This window comes from Centruroides sculpturatus, unplaced genomic scaffold (genome assembly GCF_000671375.1).
Source record: "Centruroides sculpturatus isolate CEXI.00-Female unplaced genomic scaffold, Cexi_2.0 scaffold61, whole genome shotgun sequence".
NCBI lineage: Eukaryota > Metazoa > Arthropoda > Arachnida > Scorpiones > Buthidae > Centruroides > Centruroides sculpturatus.
In genome coordinates, this window is record NW_019384572.1 from 1,151,491 (window position 1) to 1,173,891 (window position 22,401).

General features: G+C 27.6%; 1 protein-coding gene across 1 annotated transcript in view; it reads left to right on the plus strand.

Moving 5' to 3' along the window:
- The first annotated feature begins 1,013 nt into the window (after positions 1-1,013).
- The window catches only part of LOC111624229 (GRIP1-associated protein 1-like), a 94,278-nt gene continuing 72,890 nt past the window's right edge, over positions 1,014-22,401 (plus strand). Inside the window, exons 1-5 of the mRNA XM_023367043.1 lie at positions 1,014-1,072; positions 11,281-11,415; positions 16,151-16,301; positions 19,222-19,270; positions 21,330-21,424. Of these exons, the coding sequence (XP_023222811.1) occupies positions 1,028-1,072; positions 11,281-11,415; positions 16,151-16,301; positions 19,222-19,270; positions 21,330-21,424 (475 nt within the window). The 5' untranslated portion in view covers positions 1,014-1,027. The remainder of the gene's footprint in view (positions 1,073-11,280; positions 11,416-16,150; positions 16,302-19,221; positions 19,271-21,329; positions 21,425-22,401) is intronic.

The window sequence follows — 22,401 nt, forward strand, 5'->3', positions numbered from 1 at the left end:
TATAATTTAAATTTTGGAATTTTGACTTTTTGTAATACAATAGAACCCTTATTATCTGAGGTAAGGTAGAACAATTCTACCTCAGATAATCAAAATCTCCATATAAAATTGATAGGCATGGCCATTTCAGATTAAAAATTACAACAAATATAAAAGATTTATATGGTAACATTTTTAAACCTTTTTTTATACCTTAATGCTGGCTTGCCACTTAGTGCAATTTTGAGGTGATTCAATTGCCTTTGACATTGCTCGTGTGCAGGGAATCACCTGGTTAGAATTGTTTCAGAGTGCTAGGACAATGTATATTTTTGCTCGGCAATTTTGTTGCAGCTAATCAACATGCAGCATTCATAATTCCAAGTGTATGTGACATCATATTTTTACCCATCATTGTTAGCACTATACAGTGGTACCTCACGATACGAAATTAATTCGTTCCGAAACTGAGATCGTATCGTGAAAATGTCGTAAGGTGGATCATCTTTTCCCATACGATTACATGTAAAACCAAATAATTCGTTCCAACGCGAAAAACATACTCAAATTAAAGCCAAGTAATACATTAAAAAAATAAATGTAAAAANCCTACCATTAGCCTGGATAATCGGGAGTTTACTGTATAAACATCTCAAAGCCCGATAATTATAATTATTAAATTTAATAAGAGATGGCACCTAACTTGCCTCTAGTGCCAAATTACTCAATATTTAATTATTAATAGTAGCAGTAATGTAGCTCAATTTAATCCTGTAATTGTTTGGCTTTAATGGCAAATAGAATATATTCAGTAATGTGTTTCAACATTTTTTCATATTTAGGTTGTTTTCTTAATAAATTTATTAAGAAAATACATACTAATTAATTGAATTAATGAAATTAAATTTGAATAAAACAATTTAATAAAGTTTATATGAATTTATTTTCATTAAATATTATGTCTATTAAATCTATTTAAAATTATTAAGTAAATTATTTTTTGATTTCTTTAATAATGTATATTTTTGTAGAAATTTCAGTATTGCGAATGAAAGTGGATGAATTAGAAAGAGAACTGACTAAATCTCAAAAGGTTTGTTTGTTAAACTTTCATACATTATAATTTTAATTAGCTTAATAAAAATAATTTTTTTATAATATGTTTTTTTTTAATTATGTATTTGTTCTGTAAATTAAATTTAGGTAATTGAATACTTTAAATAAAGATTGTATTTTCATTTCTCTATAATTTAAATTTTGGAATTTTGACTTTTTGTAATACAATAGAACCCTTATTATCTGAGGTAAGGTAGAACAATTCTACCTCAGATAATCAAAATCTCCATATAAAATTGATAGGCATGGCCATTTCAGATTAAAAATTACAACAAATATAAAAGATTTATATGGTAACATTTTTAAACCTTTTTTTATACCTTAATGCTGGCTTGCCACTTAGTGCAATTTTGAGGTGATTCAATTGCCTTTGACATTGCTCGTGTGCAGGGAATCACCTGGTTAGAATTGTTTCAGAGTGCTAGGACAATGTATATTTTTGCTCGGCAATTTTGTTGCAGATAATCAACATGCAGCATTCATAATTCCAAGTGTATGTGACATCATATTTTTACCCATCATTGTTAGCACTATACAGTGGTACCTCACGATACGAAATTAATTCGTTCCGAAACTGAGATCGTATCGTGAAAATGTCGTAAGGTGGATCATCTTTTCCCATACGATTACATGTAAAACCAAATAATTCGTTCCAACGCGAAAAACATACTCAAATTAAAGCCAAGTAATACATTAAAAAAATAACTGTAAAAATATTTGTAGTAAGAAAAACAAATAAAAATTCGAACTAATGTAACGTTGTATGGTGAGTTTTTGTTCGTATCGTGGAGCAAAAATATGTTCGAATTTCATGTCGTATCCTGAAAATTTCGTATGCTGGGGCGTTTGTAACCTGAGGTACCACTGTATAGTGTGATGTGGAAATTTTGAAATGGTGCAAAAGATAGCAAATATTAGATTTTAAAAAATTAAATACAAAATTAAATTGAAAAATATAAAACTTTATTTTAATTTGAAAGTTTTGCCGTTATTTAAAAAATTCCTGTAATTCATTGGAAATTGCCTTCTGTTTCGTGTAAAGTGTATAGGTACTGTGCATAGGACCACGATTGCGTCAGTCTATTAATTATCAGGTGACAGCAATGCAATTGTGCTAAGTGGAGAGCCATTATGAATTTAATCTATAAAAGGACAACAATTTTTACATCATTTATTATATAGTTAATACTAGTTTTAAGAATAAAAATATGTATTGTTACAGTTTAATATGAATGGTTTGTCTCATATTGAAGTTATATAATAAGTAGTAACAGGAACCAAATTATATTTGAATTCATGTTATTATTATACTTTATTTTATGAACTATGGTATAAAAGTAATGTATTCACTTACAGATTTGCCTTAGATAATGTGGAACGCTGGTTAATTGGGACTTGGATAATTGAGTTTTTACAGTAGTTATATAAATTTAGCACACAATAACTTCATAGATTTGCAAATTTGATTTTTAGCAATGATACTGTAGTTTTAATGTAGTAAAATACAGTAGACCCCCTATAACTCGGGTTCATATACTGCGGATTCATATATCGCAGCAAAAAAATTGCGACTGTATTCATATAAAGACGCTAAAAGAGACTCGTAAAATGCGCTAAAACGTCATCGCTGACTTGTGTCGCGACAGGATTTGTCGAATCTGGACCAATAGTGGATGAGCAGCCGAACTACTTACACGCTACGGAGAGTTTAGGCGGGTAAGTTGAGTTTACTATCGTCTGTACAGTATATAAATTAGGTACTATAAGTCTAATACAGTACTGTAATTTTATATATTTCTTGTGAAAAAAACATTTCTTATTCAACGGCCATAAAAATTATTTCTATTAATGATGTCTCCAAAGTTCAGCAAATTTTTTGCAGAAAAATAACTTATTAGAAAATGCACCCACTGTTTGGTGCACTGATCAGCGATGAAAACAAGCTTAAGCAATGGCATCGTCGAACGGTGCACATTCAGTAAGTAATCCTACAATTATTTGTTTATAGCAGAGTTTATATGGATTATTCCCAAAAATTTATACGTATTTTGGAAATGTTGAGTGAAATTAGTCTAGAATTGATTAATTTTATGGAAGAAAGCCTTTCAAACAGCTGTAGTCCATAAATTGCACACGTGCCAGGCTGTGATTGGCTCATGTATTTAAGGATTCCTACAACACAAAATTCTTACAAAGTGGAACGTATGTACCGCGTTATAGGGGGTCGACTGTACAACAATTTAAAAGTGGATTTGTTTATCATCTGAATTACAAAACTGATTTCCATGTAATTTATAAATTTAATCAAATAAATATTATAAATTTGTTTTTTATATATTTTAAAAAAATATTGTGTATGAAGCCTTTTGAATTTATTTTGCTAAATTAAGCATTTCTACAAAGTTATTTAAATACTATATTTTCTATAAACAAACATAGTACAGTATAACCTCTGAATAGCAGACACTGTTGAGACTGAGAAGTTTGTCTGCTATTTAGAGTTGTTTGTTATTTGAAGGTACATACTGACAGTCTTATTATATTTTAACCTGGTTATTATAAAGTGAAGAATACAATGGATTATGAAAACATCAAATTTTCATTAGGAATGTGAAAATACCCAAAAGTATATGTAAATATATATAGTATATTATTTTATATTATTTATCTTTTCAGCTGTAAAAATCACATTTTAATTGAATTCTAAATAGCAAACAGTTTCTATAGGATATTTTAATTAAATGGAACATAAAAGTTATGACAAAATGTAAATGTTGATTAATTATTAATTCATCAAAAATGACTTGAGTGGAAGTAATGAAAAAAGAAAAATGAACCTGTTGTTATGAACAGAAGGGTATTGGCAATGAAAGTTCGAATGTCAAGTTAAGAAGGCAATTTGCTAGCCACTTTAAGGGGCAAGAAATGTATTCAGTATTCTTGCATTAATAACATCATTTATGATCTGAATGACTAACAAAATCAATATAGTGATTTATTTACTTTGTACTTATCAAGTAGGTGTAATTTTTTAAATATTTTTGCATTTTTCAATAAATAATTTATTAAAAATTACTTTTGTCATCACAAAGTTTTTAAGATCATAAATTACATCTTTAGACATTTATAGGCCAGCCACCCAAAGACAACTTGAAGTGCTAGGCAAGCAAATAGACATTCATACTTTGCCTGTTGTAGCGGACGAAGAATGAATTTGAGAAAACCGAATATCTTCCTACATTTTAAAGTGGTGGCAAGTTGCTTTCGTAACATGATCTTTGCACTTTCACCAAATAAATGTTGTTGTCTTAACCTTAAAATTGATTCTTTTTCATTACTACTGTATTACTGTTCTTGTCAAATGAATGAATAATCTTGGAAAAATTTATGGTTTCTTGGTACCATAAGCTTAATTCCAACAATAAAACAAGTTTAATAACATTAATATGTATGACAGTAAATGGTGATTGATCATTTAACCAGATTAGTCTTCTCTAACACATAATGAATATTGTTTGGCTTTTTAAAACCTGCCCTCCTCCCCTATTCCTATTTTTAGCCAGTCTTTATTCAATACCTTCAGTCAAAATTCATCCTTTGAAAGCGTATTTAAACTGATTCTTTGTTTTAGTTTTAAAATATTTTGTACGTAATTAATTCTTTCAGAATATTGAAGGAGGGACTTTGTTTTCATAAGGTAGATTATGGACAACAGTATTCTTTACTTAGAGAGTTTGCTATTTAGAGGTGAATATAATAAATGTCCTATTTAAAGGGTTTGGGGATTTTAAAAATGTCTGTTAAGTAGAGGTGTCCACTATTTGCGAGTGTCCATTAATAGAGGTTTCACTGTATATAAAATAACTTTGTAGAAATGCTTAATTTAATAAATAAATTATCATAATTTATACACATAATCTTTAAATTGTGTGAATCATTTTGATACTTCATAGATTTTAATATTAAATTCAAATTACAAAAAGAATTATATTACAATGAAATTCCATTAACTCGGCATTCAGTATATTGGCAAACTCAATAAGCCAGCATATTGAGTTCATCATGGGAGTTATCACTGCTGGAAACCCCATTGCATGCCGGTTAAACTGTGACTAAAAAATAAAAATTTACACAACCACTTGCAACTGGGTAAACTTGATAAAAAAGTTTACCCAGTTGCAATACCAAATAACCAGCTGAGAAAAGTGGGATGGAGCTAACATTTTTGCCCATGTTGAGTGGACATCATCAGGCTAAATGATTCCACAGCTGTTGAAATGATGGGGAATTGTGATGTGTGTATATGTTGAAATGATGGGGAATTGTAATATGTATGACAGTAAATGGTGATTGATCATTTAACCAGATTAGTCTTCTCTAACACATAATGAATATTAATGTGTTAATATTCATTATGTGTTATTCTCTAACACATAATTAATATTAATGTGTTAATATTCATTATTGTTCGGCTTTTTAATTACTTTTGTCATCACAAAGTAATACTATATTTTCTATACTTTAAATACTATATTTTCTATAAACAAACATAGTACAGTATAACCTCTGAATAGCAGACACTATTGAGACGGAGAAGTTTGTCTGCTATTTAGAGTTGTTTGTTATTTGAAGGTACATACTGACAGTCTTATTATATTTTAACCTGGTTATTATAAAGTTAAAGGGATAACCTTTAACTTTATAATAACCAGTATAATAACTTTATACTGTAAATAACCTTTAACTTTATAATAACCAGTAAAATATTTAAACCTGTTTTATATTTTATATGTTTTATTAGAGGGAAGGGAGAGGAGAGAAGATAGTAAGTTTACAATTCATAGAACAACTTCCATGTCAGGAGGAAGGAATCTACATTGTGGAAGTTAATGGCTGTATATTTGTTGGTGGTCTTATAAATTTCAACTTGCTCCAAATGTCTGAGATGTATAGACAGATTTGTACAGTTTTACATGCAAAGATATCAGAAATTTATCCAGGAGATCGAAAAAAGCAGAAAAATTTCCACTGTTCGATAAGGCAGCATATTCAATAAACTGGCAAGAAGTCAGTCCCATTGATGCCAGATTATAGAATATCACTGTATTACTGTATTACAGAAATAATAACAAACTCAATAGTGTATTAAAGCAAAAGCAACAGAAACAAATGAGGATATAAAATTTTAAGGAAATTAAAGCAAACTGACAAAGATTCAGCTACTGAAATTAATTTTTCTTATAAGTTTATATACTATCACTCAGTTAAGATGGGCTATGCTGTTTATATTAAATGAAAATGTAAATTAATAAAAGTAAGCTTAAAATTTAAATCAGATAATTTTTTACGCTTTTTTTTTAAAAATTGCATAATACTGTACAATCATCTTGCCTTAAAATGAACACTGATAAAACAAATTCTTATGTTAAAGTGAATTTTGTTGTTTTTCTTGCAAAAGCAAAATGCCATTGTCACAACATTAATTTTTACATGATAAAGCAAACAAAAATGTTACCAGATTTATTAAATCAAACTGTAAATTACCTTCACAACCCCAAGAAGTAAACCTGTTTCTAATAATGGTTGTATTTTACACTTTTTGCATGAACAATAAAAAGTCATACAGTAGAGTCACGAAAACTTGGCCTAATGTGGACCGAAGAGTGGCTGAGTTTGTGAAAATGCCAGGTTATCGGGAATGGGGTTAAAAAAGAATAAGTATGAGTGTTTCCTCAGAAAATACTGTACTGTACTTGTATGTATTGTTTGCTTGAGAATACAACAGAGAATAAACTGCCCAAATATCCTCAAACAAAGGAGAAGAATGTACTTTATGAAGGCATAGAGCCTTTACTACATGAAAATAAGAATTAATGAATACACAGTGTACAATAATTTACCTGATAAGACAGATCTCAGAAAAACACTTTATGAGGCATAAAGCTGTCTATAATGAAAATTAACTAGGGGTTTTTTTACCCTGACAGAGTGTGGCTGAGTTATTCGGACTGCCGGGTTATCATATGCCAAGTTTCTGGGACTCTACTGTACTATAATAAATGTTTTATTTTGAGTAGAATAAATTTCCTTCTCCTAGTAAGCAGAGATGTGTTTGACCTCTAATTGTAGAGCAATTCAAACATCTTGTTTTAGTGGACCATTCTGCTATACTTAGAAAATAGGGATTAAAACTTAAGAATGTCCATCCATTTAAATAGTTGCAGTCCCATGAAAATGCTTGCTAGTTTGCATATCTGGGAGTATATACAGTGATGCTAGGTTTGGCTACTTTGCAACAAATTTGGCTATTTTTTCACTCTTTTGTCATGAAAAATATTTTCTACTTTTTCAAACTATCTTCAACAGAAAAATATCACAGACTAGCAGACTCTGCCACGCGTTGTTGTGGCTCAAAATGTATCTATTATAAATGTATAACACTTTCCCCGGGGGGGGGGATTTTTCGAAAAAACCTTTTTAGTGTACATTCTCTTGACGTACCCTATTAAAACACAATCAAAAATGCAAAAAACCGCATCTGAAATAGTATAAATAGAAGCAGAGTTCTTTACTATAAGCCTTAATCCTGTCCATCTCCCCCCAGTGCGGGAAATTTCGACATGTATATTATATAAAAACACGTGCGTATTCGAATGTCAAAATTTCGTTGTCAAAATTTCAAAGGAATCACTAGGAACAAACGAACATTACATTTTTATTTATATAGATAGATAGAAGATGATCTGCTTTAGTTCATCCTCACAGAAAAGCATAATGCCTCACAGAAAAGCAAACTTAGGGTGTTGTACTCGTAGTGCCATCTGTTGGACATAAAAGTTAAGGATGCATCGATTAATCGATAAGTAATCGGTAATTGGCCGTATCGGCCACTTAGCCGATTAGTTGGTATCGGCCATTCCCCCCGATTAATCGGTTTCGGTAATCGGCCAATTTTACATTTTGGTATTTTTGTTAGAATGTTACGTACAATGCTAGTAATAAAAACTAATAAATTTCTGTTATATATTTATTATTTATTACATGACAATCTGAATATTAAAAAATTTTACTAATCAAATTATTCCTTTTATCGATACATATTATAAGTATAATATAACATATAATATAAAGTTTAAACTTTACATAAGAAAAAGTATTGAATAGGTTAAGAAGAAAGATTAAATTTTTATTTGTTTCATAAGTTTAAAGTTTAAACATATAAAACAAATAAAAATTTAATATTTAAACTGTAAAACCCTTAAATTGTAATGCAAAAACATGAGAATTTCATCACTTTCAGGGCATAACCTATTTTTTCCGGCTCATAAATGTTACCTCCAGTGCTGAAAATTTTTTCACTTTCAATGGAAGAGGCAGTTAAATATTTCATAGCTATTTTGCTCAAATTAGGGATAAATGTAAATATGTTTTTAATTCTTGATCGAAACATTTGTTCGTCTCTTTCGTTTTTTTTTCTCTTTCTAAAAACATGCTATTCTTCATTCTTTCATTTACCAGATGTTAATTCATCAAATAAATCAGAAAAACTTAGAAATTCATCTCCATCTTGATCACCTCTAGAAGTAGAAGTTTCAGAATTTAATTCTTATGGAGATTTCCTTTAGAATATCCTCTTTTTGAAATTTCATTTTGAATCTAATAAAAGTGACAAGCATAAAGACTTGTTTTCTATATATGCTGAAAATCTTTTTTTTATTGGATTTTCTAGTTCTTCTGTTGTGGTATTAATGCCACTAAAGGAACTACTGATCTTTGCTTTTGATAAGAATAATTTCAGAGTCTCTATTGTGGGAATTATTGAAGATGAAGTGGCTTCTCGTTTGCTTCTTCGTTTGCTGGCTTTCACAGTAATTTCTTAGAATGGTTTTACAAGTAGAACAATTTTTTCAACGAGAGACCACTGATATGGGCTCAACATAGGAATTTTATTATCTATTGTATATGTGACAAGGGCCTTTTGCTGTTCCAATATGTAGTATGTAGAATTCCAGCGAGTAGGAACATCTTGAATTAATTTGTGTTTCTGCAAACCTAACTTTTCTTGCAAATCTTCTAATTTGATTACAGCTACAGCAGAATGATTAAAATGTGTGACAATATTTCTATTAACTGTGATTATAGTTTTCACATCTTGTTTAGAAAATATGCATTCGTTTAGTGTCAGCTGCAGCGTATGATAATGCTTCTAAGTTGCAATTCCTAATTCCAGCTACCAGATTTGCTGCAGAATCTTCAGTACTAAGAATATCTTATCACTTGTCAACTTATACTGTTCAAGAACAATTTTTAACTGTTCACTGATTTGTGTAGCTGTGTGGGAACCTTCAAAGGAAACAATTTGCAAAACAGCTCATTCCTGCTGAAAATCATCCTTCAACCAGTGAGCTGTTACACTTAAAAAAGGAGAATTGTTTGTAGTTGCTGTCCAAATATCAGCGGTTAAAGAAATATATTTTGTTTCTGTTAAACACAGAAACACTTTAGCTTTTTAAACAATGTCGAAGTTTTCATGCGTCAACAATTAAGTGTTGAGATTTATTTTAGAAACAAAGGAAGAGATTGTTGATTTTGAAAGGATATTCGATTTTCTCGTTTACCTGACCCGAGGGAGATGGAAATACCAGGTGGAAAAAAATGGGTTTTTCCACATTATAATTAACTACAGGATCTCTCACTATTAATGCAATAAATTATTAACACTAATCGGCCGATTAATCGGTATTGGCCGATAATGCATGGCCAATTAATCGGTAATCGGCCATTTTGCTTATCGGTGCATCCTTACATAAAAGCCTTAGCCTTAGATGACATGTTTTAATTTATATGAATGTTTACGGAATAATATACAGCCTATGTCCACCCTGAAGTTTCATTCTAAATATTGATAAAAGAATTTTTGAAATTGGATGAATAGTTTTGGAGATTACCCACTACATCCAAACTTACTTACTTACTTACAAACATTACCTCTTTATAATATTAGTATAGATTTCTTTAGCTTTGTTTTGTTTAACCTCTTTGATATACTGCTCTATACTTAAATGGCAAATACCATCTCCTCCTCATTTTGTTTGATTTGAAAATCATTTAGAACAATTTGTTTTATAAATAAACTTTATTTAATTTTATTTAGTAAATTAATTCAATTAAAGAGATTTCAATTGCCTATTAAGCTTGAACTCCCTAAATTATACAACCTTGATCCTGAAAATCATTAATGCAATTTTCAATAAAGCAAACTAACTACTAGTTTCCTAGCAATTCATATTAATGCAAGTTTACCCATAATTTAATATTCCAAAAACTATAATTTAATATTTCAATGNATTCTAAATATTGATAAAAGAATTTTTGAAATTGGATGAATAGTTTTGGAGATTACCCACTACATCCAAACTTACTTACTTACTTACAAACATTACCTCTTTATAATATTAGTATAGATTTCTTTAGCTTTGTTTTGTTTAACCTCTTTGATATACTGCTCTATACTTAAATGGCAAATACCATCTCCTCCTCATTTTGTTTGATTTGAAAATCATTTAGAACAATTTGTTTTATAAATAAACTTTATTTAATTTTATTTAGTAAATTAATTCAATTAAAGAGATTTCAATTGCCTATTAAGCTTGAACTCCCTAAATTATACAACCTTGATCCTGAAAATCATTAATGCAATTTTCAATAAAGCAAACTAACTACTAGTTTCCTAGCAATTCATATTAATGCAAGTTTACCCATAATTTAATATTCCAAAAACTATAATTTAATATTTCAATGCATCTCCTAGTTTAAAATAAATTAGGAAATGCATTGAAATTATCCAACAAATATATATATAAATTATTATTACAGATCAATAATAATAATTTATATTGATGTGTTGGATTATAATTTAGTTGATTTACTTTTATTATTAAAATAAATGATTATTTATCTGTTACAAAGTTGATTATCGTATAAATTAATATAGGAAAACTTGAATTTGGAAAATGCATTGCAAATCTTTTAAAAGATTCAAATTGTTTAGAATCTTTTACATATAGGTATTAATGCTAATTTAAAAGATTCCAATTACCATTAAATATTGTTATATAATAGCTATTTATATTTTTTTTATAATTGATGATCATTAAATTTCTGAAATGAAAAACTTTTTTGCAGACATTAAATCGGAGTAAGAGAGCTCGTGAGGTAGAAACACTTTTACAAGAAAATGAAAGTTTACAACGTAAATTACAAAGCCAAGAAGATGAATTTCGTCTACAAAATACTACTTTAGTACAAGAATTATCAACTGTAAGTCTAGTATAGTAATAAATATTTGTTATTCTTCAAGAAAATATTGCCAATTGTAATTCAATAAAGATGGCATTTAATATCTGTCTTATTTATTAAATGCCTATGAAGTGGCTTTAGAGGAATATAACATAACTTTGTTATTATCATAAATGTGAATTATTAGATGTATTGGGTTGTTTGGAAAGTAATTTCATTTTTTTTCGTGGAAAAAAAACAATATTTTTATAATAAATAAATATTTTATTGAATTATATATTGACCATTTTGGTCAAATTCCTGTTGTCATCGTTTCTGACAGTAGCATGATTTCACATTCATAAAAGTTTTGATTGTTGCTTACAAAAAACTGATCCAAGTGATTTTTGACATTGTCATTTCAAGTAAATGTCTTACAGTTAAAAAAAAATTTGTATAGACCAGAACAAGTAATAATCTGAGTGTGCTCCATCTGGCGAATATGGTTGGTGTGATAGCATGTCCCATCTAAGTTATAACAGTTTCTGACAAGTTACCAAACTTATGTGAAATTTGACATTATTGTGGTAAAATATTACACCTGTTTTGTTGATTAATTCTGGCTGTCTTTTCTGTTTGATGATATTACTCAATTTGTTTACTTGATGGCAGTACACTTTCAAATTAATTGTTAAATTGTTTTTGGTTTGGTAAAAGCTCCAAAAAAAATTTCCTTAAAATCCCACCAAAAAGAGCATCTCTCTTTAAGAACACATACATCGAGGAACCCATACATCGTGGAACCCATACATTGTGGAACCTATACATTGAGCTTTGAAATGAAACCAATTTGTTTCAAGTAATCATATACAGTTCAGTTTGGCAAATTTAATCTCTTAGTGATTTCCCCTGTTGTTATTTGGCAGTTTGTTTCAATCAGTCCCTTTATTTTGTTTTCATTGGCTTCAACTGGCCATCCAGAATGTGGTGCATCTTCAATATTGAAATTGCCAGAACAAAATTTTGTAAACCAGTTTTGGCACTGTTGTTCTGTCAATACATCTTCTCCAACGTCACACAATTTTTTTTCTCGCTTGAACAGCATTCTTACCTTTTCGGTAATAAAAGAGCAAAATATGCCGAAAATTCTGCTTTCGATCTTCCATATTTGATGGGACACAAAAAATAAACAATTGCTCAAAATCAAACAAAATTTTTTACAAATAAGCCTTAAAATGCTAGCTGTCAAAATATATAATGATAATACAGTTTAGAATGAAAATGGAGGGAAAAATACGACTAATCAGTCTAGTGGTAAAAAAAATGAAATTACTTTCCAAACAACCCAATATATTCTTTAAATTTTTTTAAGTGCTTAAAAATTTATATTCATAGCTTACAGTATTATAATATGTTAACATTATTTAACAATCTTCAGAATGATTTCAAAAAGTAACTTCTAATCTGTGAACAGCATTTGGCATAAAATTTATTTTTTATTTTATATAAAATTAAAATTTTGAGTTGTATTTTGAGCTATTGAAAAATAAAAATTATTTCTAGATATATTTTTTTTATTTAATTTTTGTTAGAACAATAAAAAAAAATTATATTTTTTTTACATTGCATAACTGACTTTAATAGCACAGTTAAATTTTTCTTTATAAAATGCACTTTTTTGTACTTAAACTATATACAAAAATTAGGGTGTGTCTCATAAGCTGAATGCATCTTATACTCTGAAGAATATTTTCCACCAAAAAATTGACATGAAAAATGTGATGCATCCAATACAACAGTGCAGCTGTTGTATTGGATGTCTGTTGATTTTCTTCAGTATTTGTTTTGTGTAATTATTATTCTTCTTGCAATCTGATTGATGATGATATACAATTAAAATTAGAAAGAAATAATAATTGTTGAAATATATAATTTATATTTCATTATACATGGTGTTTGATTTTTCATAGTACTGTATATTATCATTTTCTTATTGACAAATTGGATGATTTGTTTTATTTATGCTATAACATTCATTAATAGCTAAGTATTTATTATTTGATTCTATTGAATTTTAATAAAATATAAGAAAGTCTGAAACAATTATAATATAAATTTTTATTTTGGTTTAATAACCAACCAAAAAATATATATAAATTCTTATTCAATGTTTTATATAAGAGGTTTATCTCTGTATTATAATGTTATTGTTTTCTTAATTTTTTAATTTTTGATATAAAGTTAAATGAAGAATAGAAGAAAAAAGACATTTATTATATTTATTATATACTGCCCATATAAATTTTTATCTAAATTCAATTATTAAAAACCAATGGGATCAGTATAAATATTAACACACTAAAATTAAATTTTTAGTTAAAAACAAGTAAAATTATACTCTTTCTATTTCTGACTTTGAGGATTCTATGAGCCAAAAAATGACAAATAAATGGCAAGGAACAATCATTATTTTATTAATACGATCCAAATGCATTTCGCCATCAGGCCTCCTCCATGGATACATCAAGATAACAATCACTGGTTATGCTTTATATCCAACAGTTGTTCCCAACATGCATCAACAACCATTCCAGCATTCAAATTAAGTACATTTGCATGTTTGGCGATACAAAATTGTTCTACAATTTTTCTTTCTAAATTATTTTCTATTTTATACAATATTTTAGTATTTTTTCTACTTATATTACAGTTAAATTCTCTACAATGTAAAAACCATGCTGATTCTGTTCTTCTCAGTCTAACGGCCACCTCATGTTCTTTTATTTGCAACTCCAATCTTCTTCCAAAACGGAAGATTGGAGTTGCAAATAAAACGGAAGATTTGAGTTTTCTCCAATGTAATAATTTGGTCTTCTACATGTACATGACATTCTGTATACCACACCGGCGATCTTAAATTGGTCTCTGGGCGAATTTTCACTGTTTATTATACTGATAATATTTGACATCTTATTCTTTTGGTTTGCAACTATACATATAGAAAATTCTTTAAATATTGGTTTATATTTTTCAAAAATATTAGTAACATAAGGAAACTTTACATAAGAAATATCTTCTGTCATTTTTAACATTAAATCTACATTTTAAATATGAATTGTACCACTTACAAAGGATATACTTCAGATAATCATTTAACAGAAATTTTTTAAATAATTGATTTACTTCAATGTCTATATTTTCTTGCTGAGTTGTTCGATTCAATATCTTTCTCAATTCCATAATAAAAACATTCCTTTTATTTTCTATAGGAAAGTAAGATTTAAACTTAATAGTTTTACTATCATTACATAGTTTTTCATACTTACTAAATGATATACTTGTTTCTTCTCTTTTTATGGTGACATCCAAGAAATGATTGTTCCTTGCCATTTATTTGTCATTTTTTGGCTCATAGAATCCTCGAAGTCGGAAATATAAAGAGTATAATTTTACTTATTTTTAACTAGAAATTTAATTTTAGTGTGTTAAATTTTCATCTGTATTTAAAAATCATTATAATTAATCTTTAGTTTATTATATTCATATTGTATATAATTGTAATATATACAATTCAAAGTCTATTTAAATCTCTATAGCATATTTTAAATTTAATGAAATTTTTGTCTTGTAATCTAAAGATAGTCCATTAAATGAGTTAAAAATATTTGTTTGAAATATAATGTTTCCATTACTAATGTGTATATTTTGTTTATAATATTAACAAATATGATATGATAATGAATTCTGCCAATACAATTCAATACTGACAATTTTCCAACAATCTAATCTGATTCTTGCATCTATCCATACTTCACAGGTATTGGTAATAAATGAAAAGACTGAAAGCTCATTGCTTTAGAGAATATTCATTTCATCCACTAACCATTTAAATTCAAATATAAAGAAATAAAAATGTTTACAAAAATTGATTTACAGATGCCTTTCAGATCTGGGAATAGGCAGTTGTAATTGTTTACTTTGTTTAGGCATGACTTCAGTTCTGTTTTTAGAAAAAAATTCAACACACTTTGAATAAATTTGTAATAGCATAGAAAAATTACCAGATTGAAAAAATTGCTGCCAAATTGCCATATGGCTTGAAATATTGTCAAATCTAGCAATAAATTGCCAGGCTTGATGACTTTGCTCATCCATCATTACACAGCACTCTTACTAAGTTGGTGCCCTCTAAAAATAACAATCAACCTCACATGGCCATCAGTAGCAAATCAAGTGCAAAGAGAATGCTCTGTCTACTAGCTTATAGGTTAGTTTTACAGTGTGATATGTTGATTGCTGTGTCCAAATGCCTGCTATGGCAAAATGGTATGAAAGTGCTTATCAGAAAAAAAAAGGAGGTCAGAATATCTAATCGTAAAACTGATTTTGATATATTGGAACATTCTGATACACCAATATATAAGATTGATATTGGTTATGCCTCTAATTTCTAATTATTAGTGGATATTTCTTTTTTCCAATATAACTACTAGGAATACATACTAAATTTACAGTAATTAAAAATATTCTGATGCAAAAGTTGCATTATTGAATATCTCAACAACTTAAAAAAATTTTTTTAATATTTGTGTTTTTAATATGATATTTAAACTCATTTAATAAATATAATCTGTTTTCAGAAAGCAAATTTTTTTATTAGCTAGCATATTTTAAATTTTATTGTCTATTTTTTTATTTTAATTGTTAAATGTGTGATATTGTTATTAATCTTACAATGTTTTTAATATTTGAAATTTAAAATATGATTTTGTTACAGTTGATTTCAACAAATGCTGCTTTAGAAAAAGAATTAAAAGCAGCAAATATAGAAAATAGCGATGGAAATAAGGAAAATATCTCTTCCGATTTAGAAAATGAAATAAGGCATTTACAAGCTGAAAATGCAGCACTTTTAAAATCTCTTGCAGGTAAATTACCAAATATTTTAACTTATTAAAAATATTATCAATAAATGTAATATTGTGATAAAAATAATCGTTATTAAAAACAATGGAATGTATACTGAAAGTAACTTGTTTGTGCTAGTTTTTATGAAATGAAAAGTGATAAATAATTTATTTTGTAAAAATAAAAAGTTTTTTAGTCAATAAATTATATTTCATTATTCAGAAATTGTATAAGATGTTCTAAACTACAATGGAATGTAGTTTAATAATCAGGCATGTATATTACTTGGAAAGAGTATATTAATTACTCTTTCTGACCTGTGGACACTAAGATGACTTTTTTGTCAAGCCAATTATGGGTTCAGCTAAGACAGCAATAGTGCAACCAGGTGATGAGGAATGGGCCCAGCATATCCAGGATGAACCACCACTCCAAAAAAATTCATGGGATGTTTTGACCCACCCAAGTTAACTACCAGGTCCTCTAAAGCAATAGTGTGACATCTTAACTGCTTGGCTATCTGGCCATTGGAATATATATTTTAAAGAACCATTACATACTTTTATTCTTTTCTCTAATATAAAAGTATTAGTTATGATAATTTCTATTATATCTTCATTTTTTTTGTTTTTAAATAACTTTCACAATATTATTGATTTACTATACTTCAATAACAGTAGCATTATATACTGTTGGAAAAGTTTTAAAACGTAATAAATTTTATACATACTTGTGAGTACTATGTTGGAAACTTTATTCTTAGACTTATTACATCATCACTGGACACAAGAACAGCATTAGAAAACCAATTTATTTTTGATTTTCTAAGGCTTATTCTTGTGTCCATTGAAGTGTAATAAGTCTAAGAACAAAGTTGCCAACATAGTGCTCACAAATATATACCAAGCTAGACAAGAAGTGTATTATAATAATTTTTTTTATGAATGTGTGTTATTATATAAAAAATGAGATCAACAGTCAATGAAAATAGACAATACTTGAAAATTTACTATTATTTCTAAAATTTACATTTTTTTGTTTTATTTGTATAATTTTATTATATTAAATTTGCATATATCTGAGTATGAATCTTTTTGATTTGTTTTATTTTTATTAGCACATTAGATGGTCTGTTACAGATATTTTACATGTAATTACGTAGAACCAAAACATTTTTGATGATTTAATATTGTTATGCAGGCTAGGTTGTGTATATGGATCTCAAATTTCTGTGAAACTGTACTAATATCATTATACAAGTTGTGAAATTTTATTACTGTCTCTTAATTTATAGTAGGATGCCTGTTGGGGATTCTCTCATATTGTCAGTTTTTGTTAATAAATCTTTTTGTATTCTATATTTTGAGTTGACACTCCACTACTTTTTTCTTACTTTTTCAGATTACATCTAAATTCCTGTTCAAGTCAAAGGAGTTTGCTTTTTTTTTAATATTTGGGATTTCCTATCAGGCATAGTAGAATGCCTGATAGGAAAATGCCATTAGGCTTTTTCTAAAAGTAATAGCCATAAATTTTAAAATTTTTTATATACCACATAAAACCATCCCTCATTATATTTTTCTTCAGAAAACATTGAAATTCTTCTGAAAAAAAGTGCTTGCTTCATCACTTAAAGCAAGTTTTAGTGCAAGCCCAATGAGCTTGCACTAAGGCTGATGATTATATAATAAGCTTCAAAGTTAAATTTGTTATAGGTAATCCAAGATGTGTAATTCAATTATTCCTCTATTAAACACTGCTTTCAGAAACTAAACACCTCCAATGAAAAATATTACACAGTTAAACTCCTTTTTTTGTAATTATGTTGACAGACAATAAAGTCAATAAATTTTCCATTAAATTTCAAAAACAAAAGTGAGTTTGAAGCATACTTTAAAGTGAGTCACAGCTAATACTTTATACAAATCAAAAAAACAAATTGACCAATTTTCTCTGAATTTTTAGGTATTAGGTATATTAAAAATCTAGTACAAGACAGAAAAAATGAAGAGGATATCCTTACAGGCATCATTTCATGATACATTTGAGGGGTACCTGACTGCAGGTTAAAGTGATATGGACATGAGGCATATGCAGTTTTGAAATTCTGTTTAAAATAGTATATGTTTCATTCCTAAAACCAGATCATCATAGTTTAGAACATTTTCAAAACAAGCTTTTTTACCAGATTGACCATAATTTTTAATTGATATACTTAAAAATTAGTTTGAATACTATCAAAAGAGAATTTTTCCAATGCTGTAAGGAAGGATATATTTTAAATTGAAAAATAACCTAATTTAAAAACTATTAAAAATGTGTTGTCCAACACTGAATATTTTTTTGAAATTCAAAACAATATCATTTTACCTATTAGTTAATGACTAATATGTAAAAATAGAAATATCAAAACAACAAATGATTAAAGCTACTTGACACTCAGTGATCAATGAAATTATGATTCATTATATTTTGGTGTGAAGCAGTGAAGACAGAGTATAATTTATGATATAAACATACTGTGGGATTCTGACCCCAGCAAATGCCATCAAGATTTAGGATCCTAAATATGAACTTAAATTTTTGCTAAATTTGAATAAGAATGGACAAATTATATGAAATTTAGAAATGATGTACCAAAACTGACAATTGAAGATGTTGAAAGTAAACTGGAAATAGATAAATCACTTTTATATGTATGTACAGTATACATATATAAATACAAATATGCATAATCATTGACAGAGTTTAATATATACATTAAAATTTAAAAATGTATAATTTTTCAAAAATTGATTAGTAATATTTTGATTAGTAATCACTTATTATTTATCAATTTAATTTATACTGTTTATTTTTAGAATAAATAATACCATTCATATATATTTGTAATAATACATTTTAATATGTATAATATTTATGTTGTTTTAATTATTTTAGAAAGCAGAAAACAATATGAAACTGAAATTATTTCTTCAAAAGCTACAAGGTTTGAAATATTTTGTTTTTAATATTGATTTTAATAATCTAATACATTTCATACAATGATAATTATTCAAAATAAAAGTATATAAGAAGTTAATTATCATCATTCTATATTAAGTACTATTAGCTATCAATTGACTGTAATTAATATACTTCCATTTTATGTTGATCAAACATGGAATAATAATTAGATATGAAATTGAACTATGAAAGTACAGCATTTCATGAACTAAGATTTGTTTGTGGGAGTCTGTAAAATAATTGTGATCTTTTGCAATTTTGTTATGCAGAATTCAGAAACATTATTCATTTATTCTAATCATGTTGAGTTTTCTCAAAGTAATGAAAATAAAAATCCTATATATCATATGCATTACATTAACATATATTTATTTCAGATATTAGATGTTTAATGAAAATAAGAAAGAAAAAAATGTTAAAAATATAGGCTAATGTTAAATTAAAACAAACAACAAACAAACAAATATTAATATGCACCAAAGTTTAGTACTTTTATTTTCATTTTTGTTGTCTACAGTGAAGAAAAACATGATTTTATTGTTATAAAGGATTGAAAGAGGATCTAAGTTAAAGAAGATACACAAAAACAATATTGTAAGTGTAGCTACTATGAATTAAAATTGTTTTTATCTTTCATATTTAATAACTAGAAGTTTTCAATTTAGTACATTTAAAAATAAATGTAAATGAAAAATGACAACACTATGCAAAGCAATATAAAAGAATAAATGTAAAAGAGTTTTAAAAAATTTTGGAATTACATTTGAACATATTTGAATATTAGTAAATTAGTAGAATTGATATATATATGCAAATTAATTTGATTGAATCTTATAAATGAAAAGATCCATGTGAGATAGTAGCTGTAATTGAAAGATTTAAAGCAAGGAACAGTAGAAAGAAACATAAATATAAGAAGTGTGAAAAATTAATGCAAAAAACAAAAGAACAATAAAATTTAAACAATTTAACTTTATTTTTACTAACTTAAATAGTTAAGTTTAGTTCAAGCTGAGTACAATTCACTACTGAAAGTGAAAAACAGTGCAAATGACATGTCAGACATGGTCATTTCTGGCAAAGTTTACCATTTTGCAAATTGCTTTTGAAGTTCAGAACTGTACAGCTGTTCTTGCTAGTGAAAAAATTTAACCACCAATTGCATTCCTGCCAGTTGTCACATGGCTCTGTTGTCTTCAAGATGGCTGCAGAAATGCAATAGAGTAGATGTTAAAATTCATGCTTTTTAAATACCATATATTCCGGCATATAAGACGACCCCCGACTTTTACAGTTAAAATATTGGGATATACTCGCCCTATAAGTCAACACCCGACATAAAAGGTGATCCCCGACTTTTGAGAAGATTTTCCTGGGTCAAAAAGTCATCTTATACACCGGAATATATGGTATTCCTCTCACCCAACTTTGTTTTCTTTTTGATGTATCTTTTTTTTTTTCAATAAATAAACAAATGTGGTGGTTAACAACAGAATATTGGAAGTAGCCATTTTGTTTTACGACATGACATTTTCTCTTGCTTGCAGTTGATTGGCTGCTTAAAATTTGCAATCACTTTTTGCTTTTCGTTGTGTGGATCAATTTTGCTAAGTGAATAAAAATTGCTTTTCTCATTTGCTGTCTCTATTTGCTCAGTATAAACTATACTGTAGCTTGTAATTTTATAGTAATTTTATAAATAATTATATTTCTTTAAAATATTTAATAACATTTTAAAATGAGCGTCATTTCAATTTTAAAAAAATATTTCAAAAGAATAAGTTCTAATTACTGTTTTTTATTAATTAATTTAATAAAAATTAACATGATCTAATTTTTAATAAAAAAATTTCTAGTTAAAAATAGCTGAAAATTTTTTGTAATTTTCAGCATTCTCTGAAGTAAAAACTTATACACTTTTATTTTGAGAATGTAAAGAGTTAATTTAAAATAATTTTTATTGTTTGTATATGATTTATAATAAGTAGTTTGAGTTTTGGTTTTTATTTTTATAAAGTAAAAAATGTTATTTGAATTAATAGAAATTGTGATGGAGATATAAAGGTAGCTGATCCATTGACATCAGAAAATTATGAAAACATTGTTGCTTTGAAAGAGCAATTAAAACAATTTACAGGTAATGAAATATTTAAATAATTTATTATATAATATAAATTCAAAAATAGATTAGGATATAAAATTAAGATATTAGAAGATAGATTATCTTCTGATATATTAGATTAAAATTAAAACGAAGTACTATTAATGTTTTTAATGTTAAATTTCTTAATGTTGAATAATTTTTATATTTCAAATTCTGTAAAATTTTGCAAGTTTATTTAGTAAACAAAATTAGTGAATTTGTAAAAGAATTGAAGTAATTATTAGCCTTTTTACTGTCAACATAAATTATTAAATACAGGTATACCTCGCCTTACATCGGTAATTGGTTCCCAGGAGAACGACGTAAGTCAAAAAACGACGTAAGTCGAATTTACTTGTCTCCGAATCTACTTGTCACTAGGCTAAACTATAAATTACCATTCCCGGTTCTGTATTTTATTTATTAGTGCATTTTTAATAATATATGGTTAATAAAAATCTATTTTAAGCTTACAAACAAATAAATTTTAGTTTTTAGTATAGTACAGAAAAAAGTACAGTGGTGCCTCGTATAACGTACGCCTCGAATAACGGACGCTGCGAATAACGGACTTTCCGTTCGGCAGTTATGTGAGACGAACAATGGACTTTTTTCGAACAAGTGCGAATGATGTTTCCACTCTTTTGCCGTTGCCAATGACAATCTGCTATTTTTAGGATATATTAGTATTATTAGAATGTATAATTAGTATATCTGAAGTAGAAATGTAATGTAATATATGTTGATGATTTAAATAAACATTAAATGTAATGTAATATATGTTGACGATTCAAATAAACGAAATGTAATTGTGTAGATGCCGAGGTGGCGGGACGAAAAGAGGTTGTAAAAAACAAACGGAGCGAGAGTAGCTCGTAGAAGTGTTTAGTGATCTTAATTAATAAAGAATTATTCGTATCATATAATCTGGCAAGTTAAGTCATTTATAATGCATCATGGCTTCTAAAAAA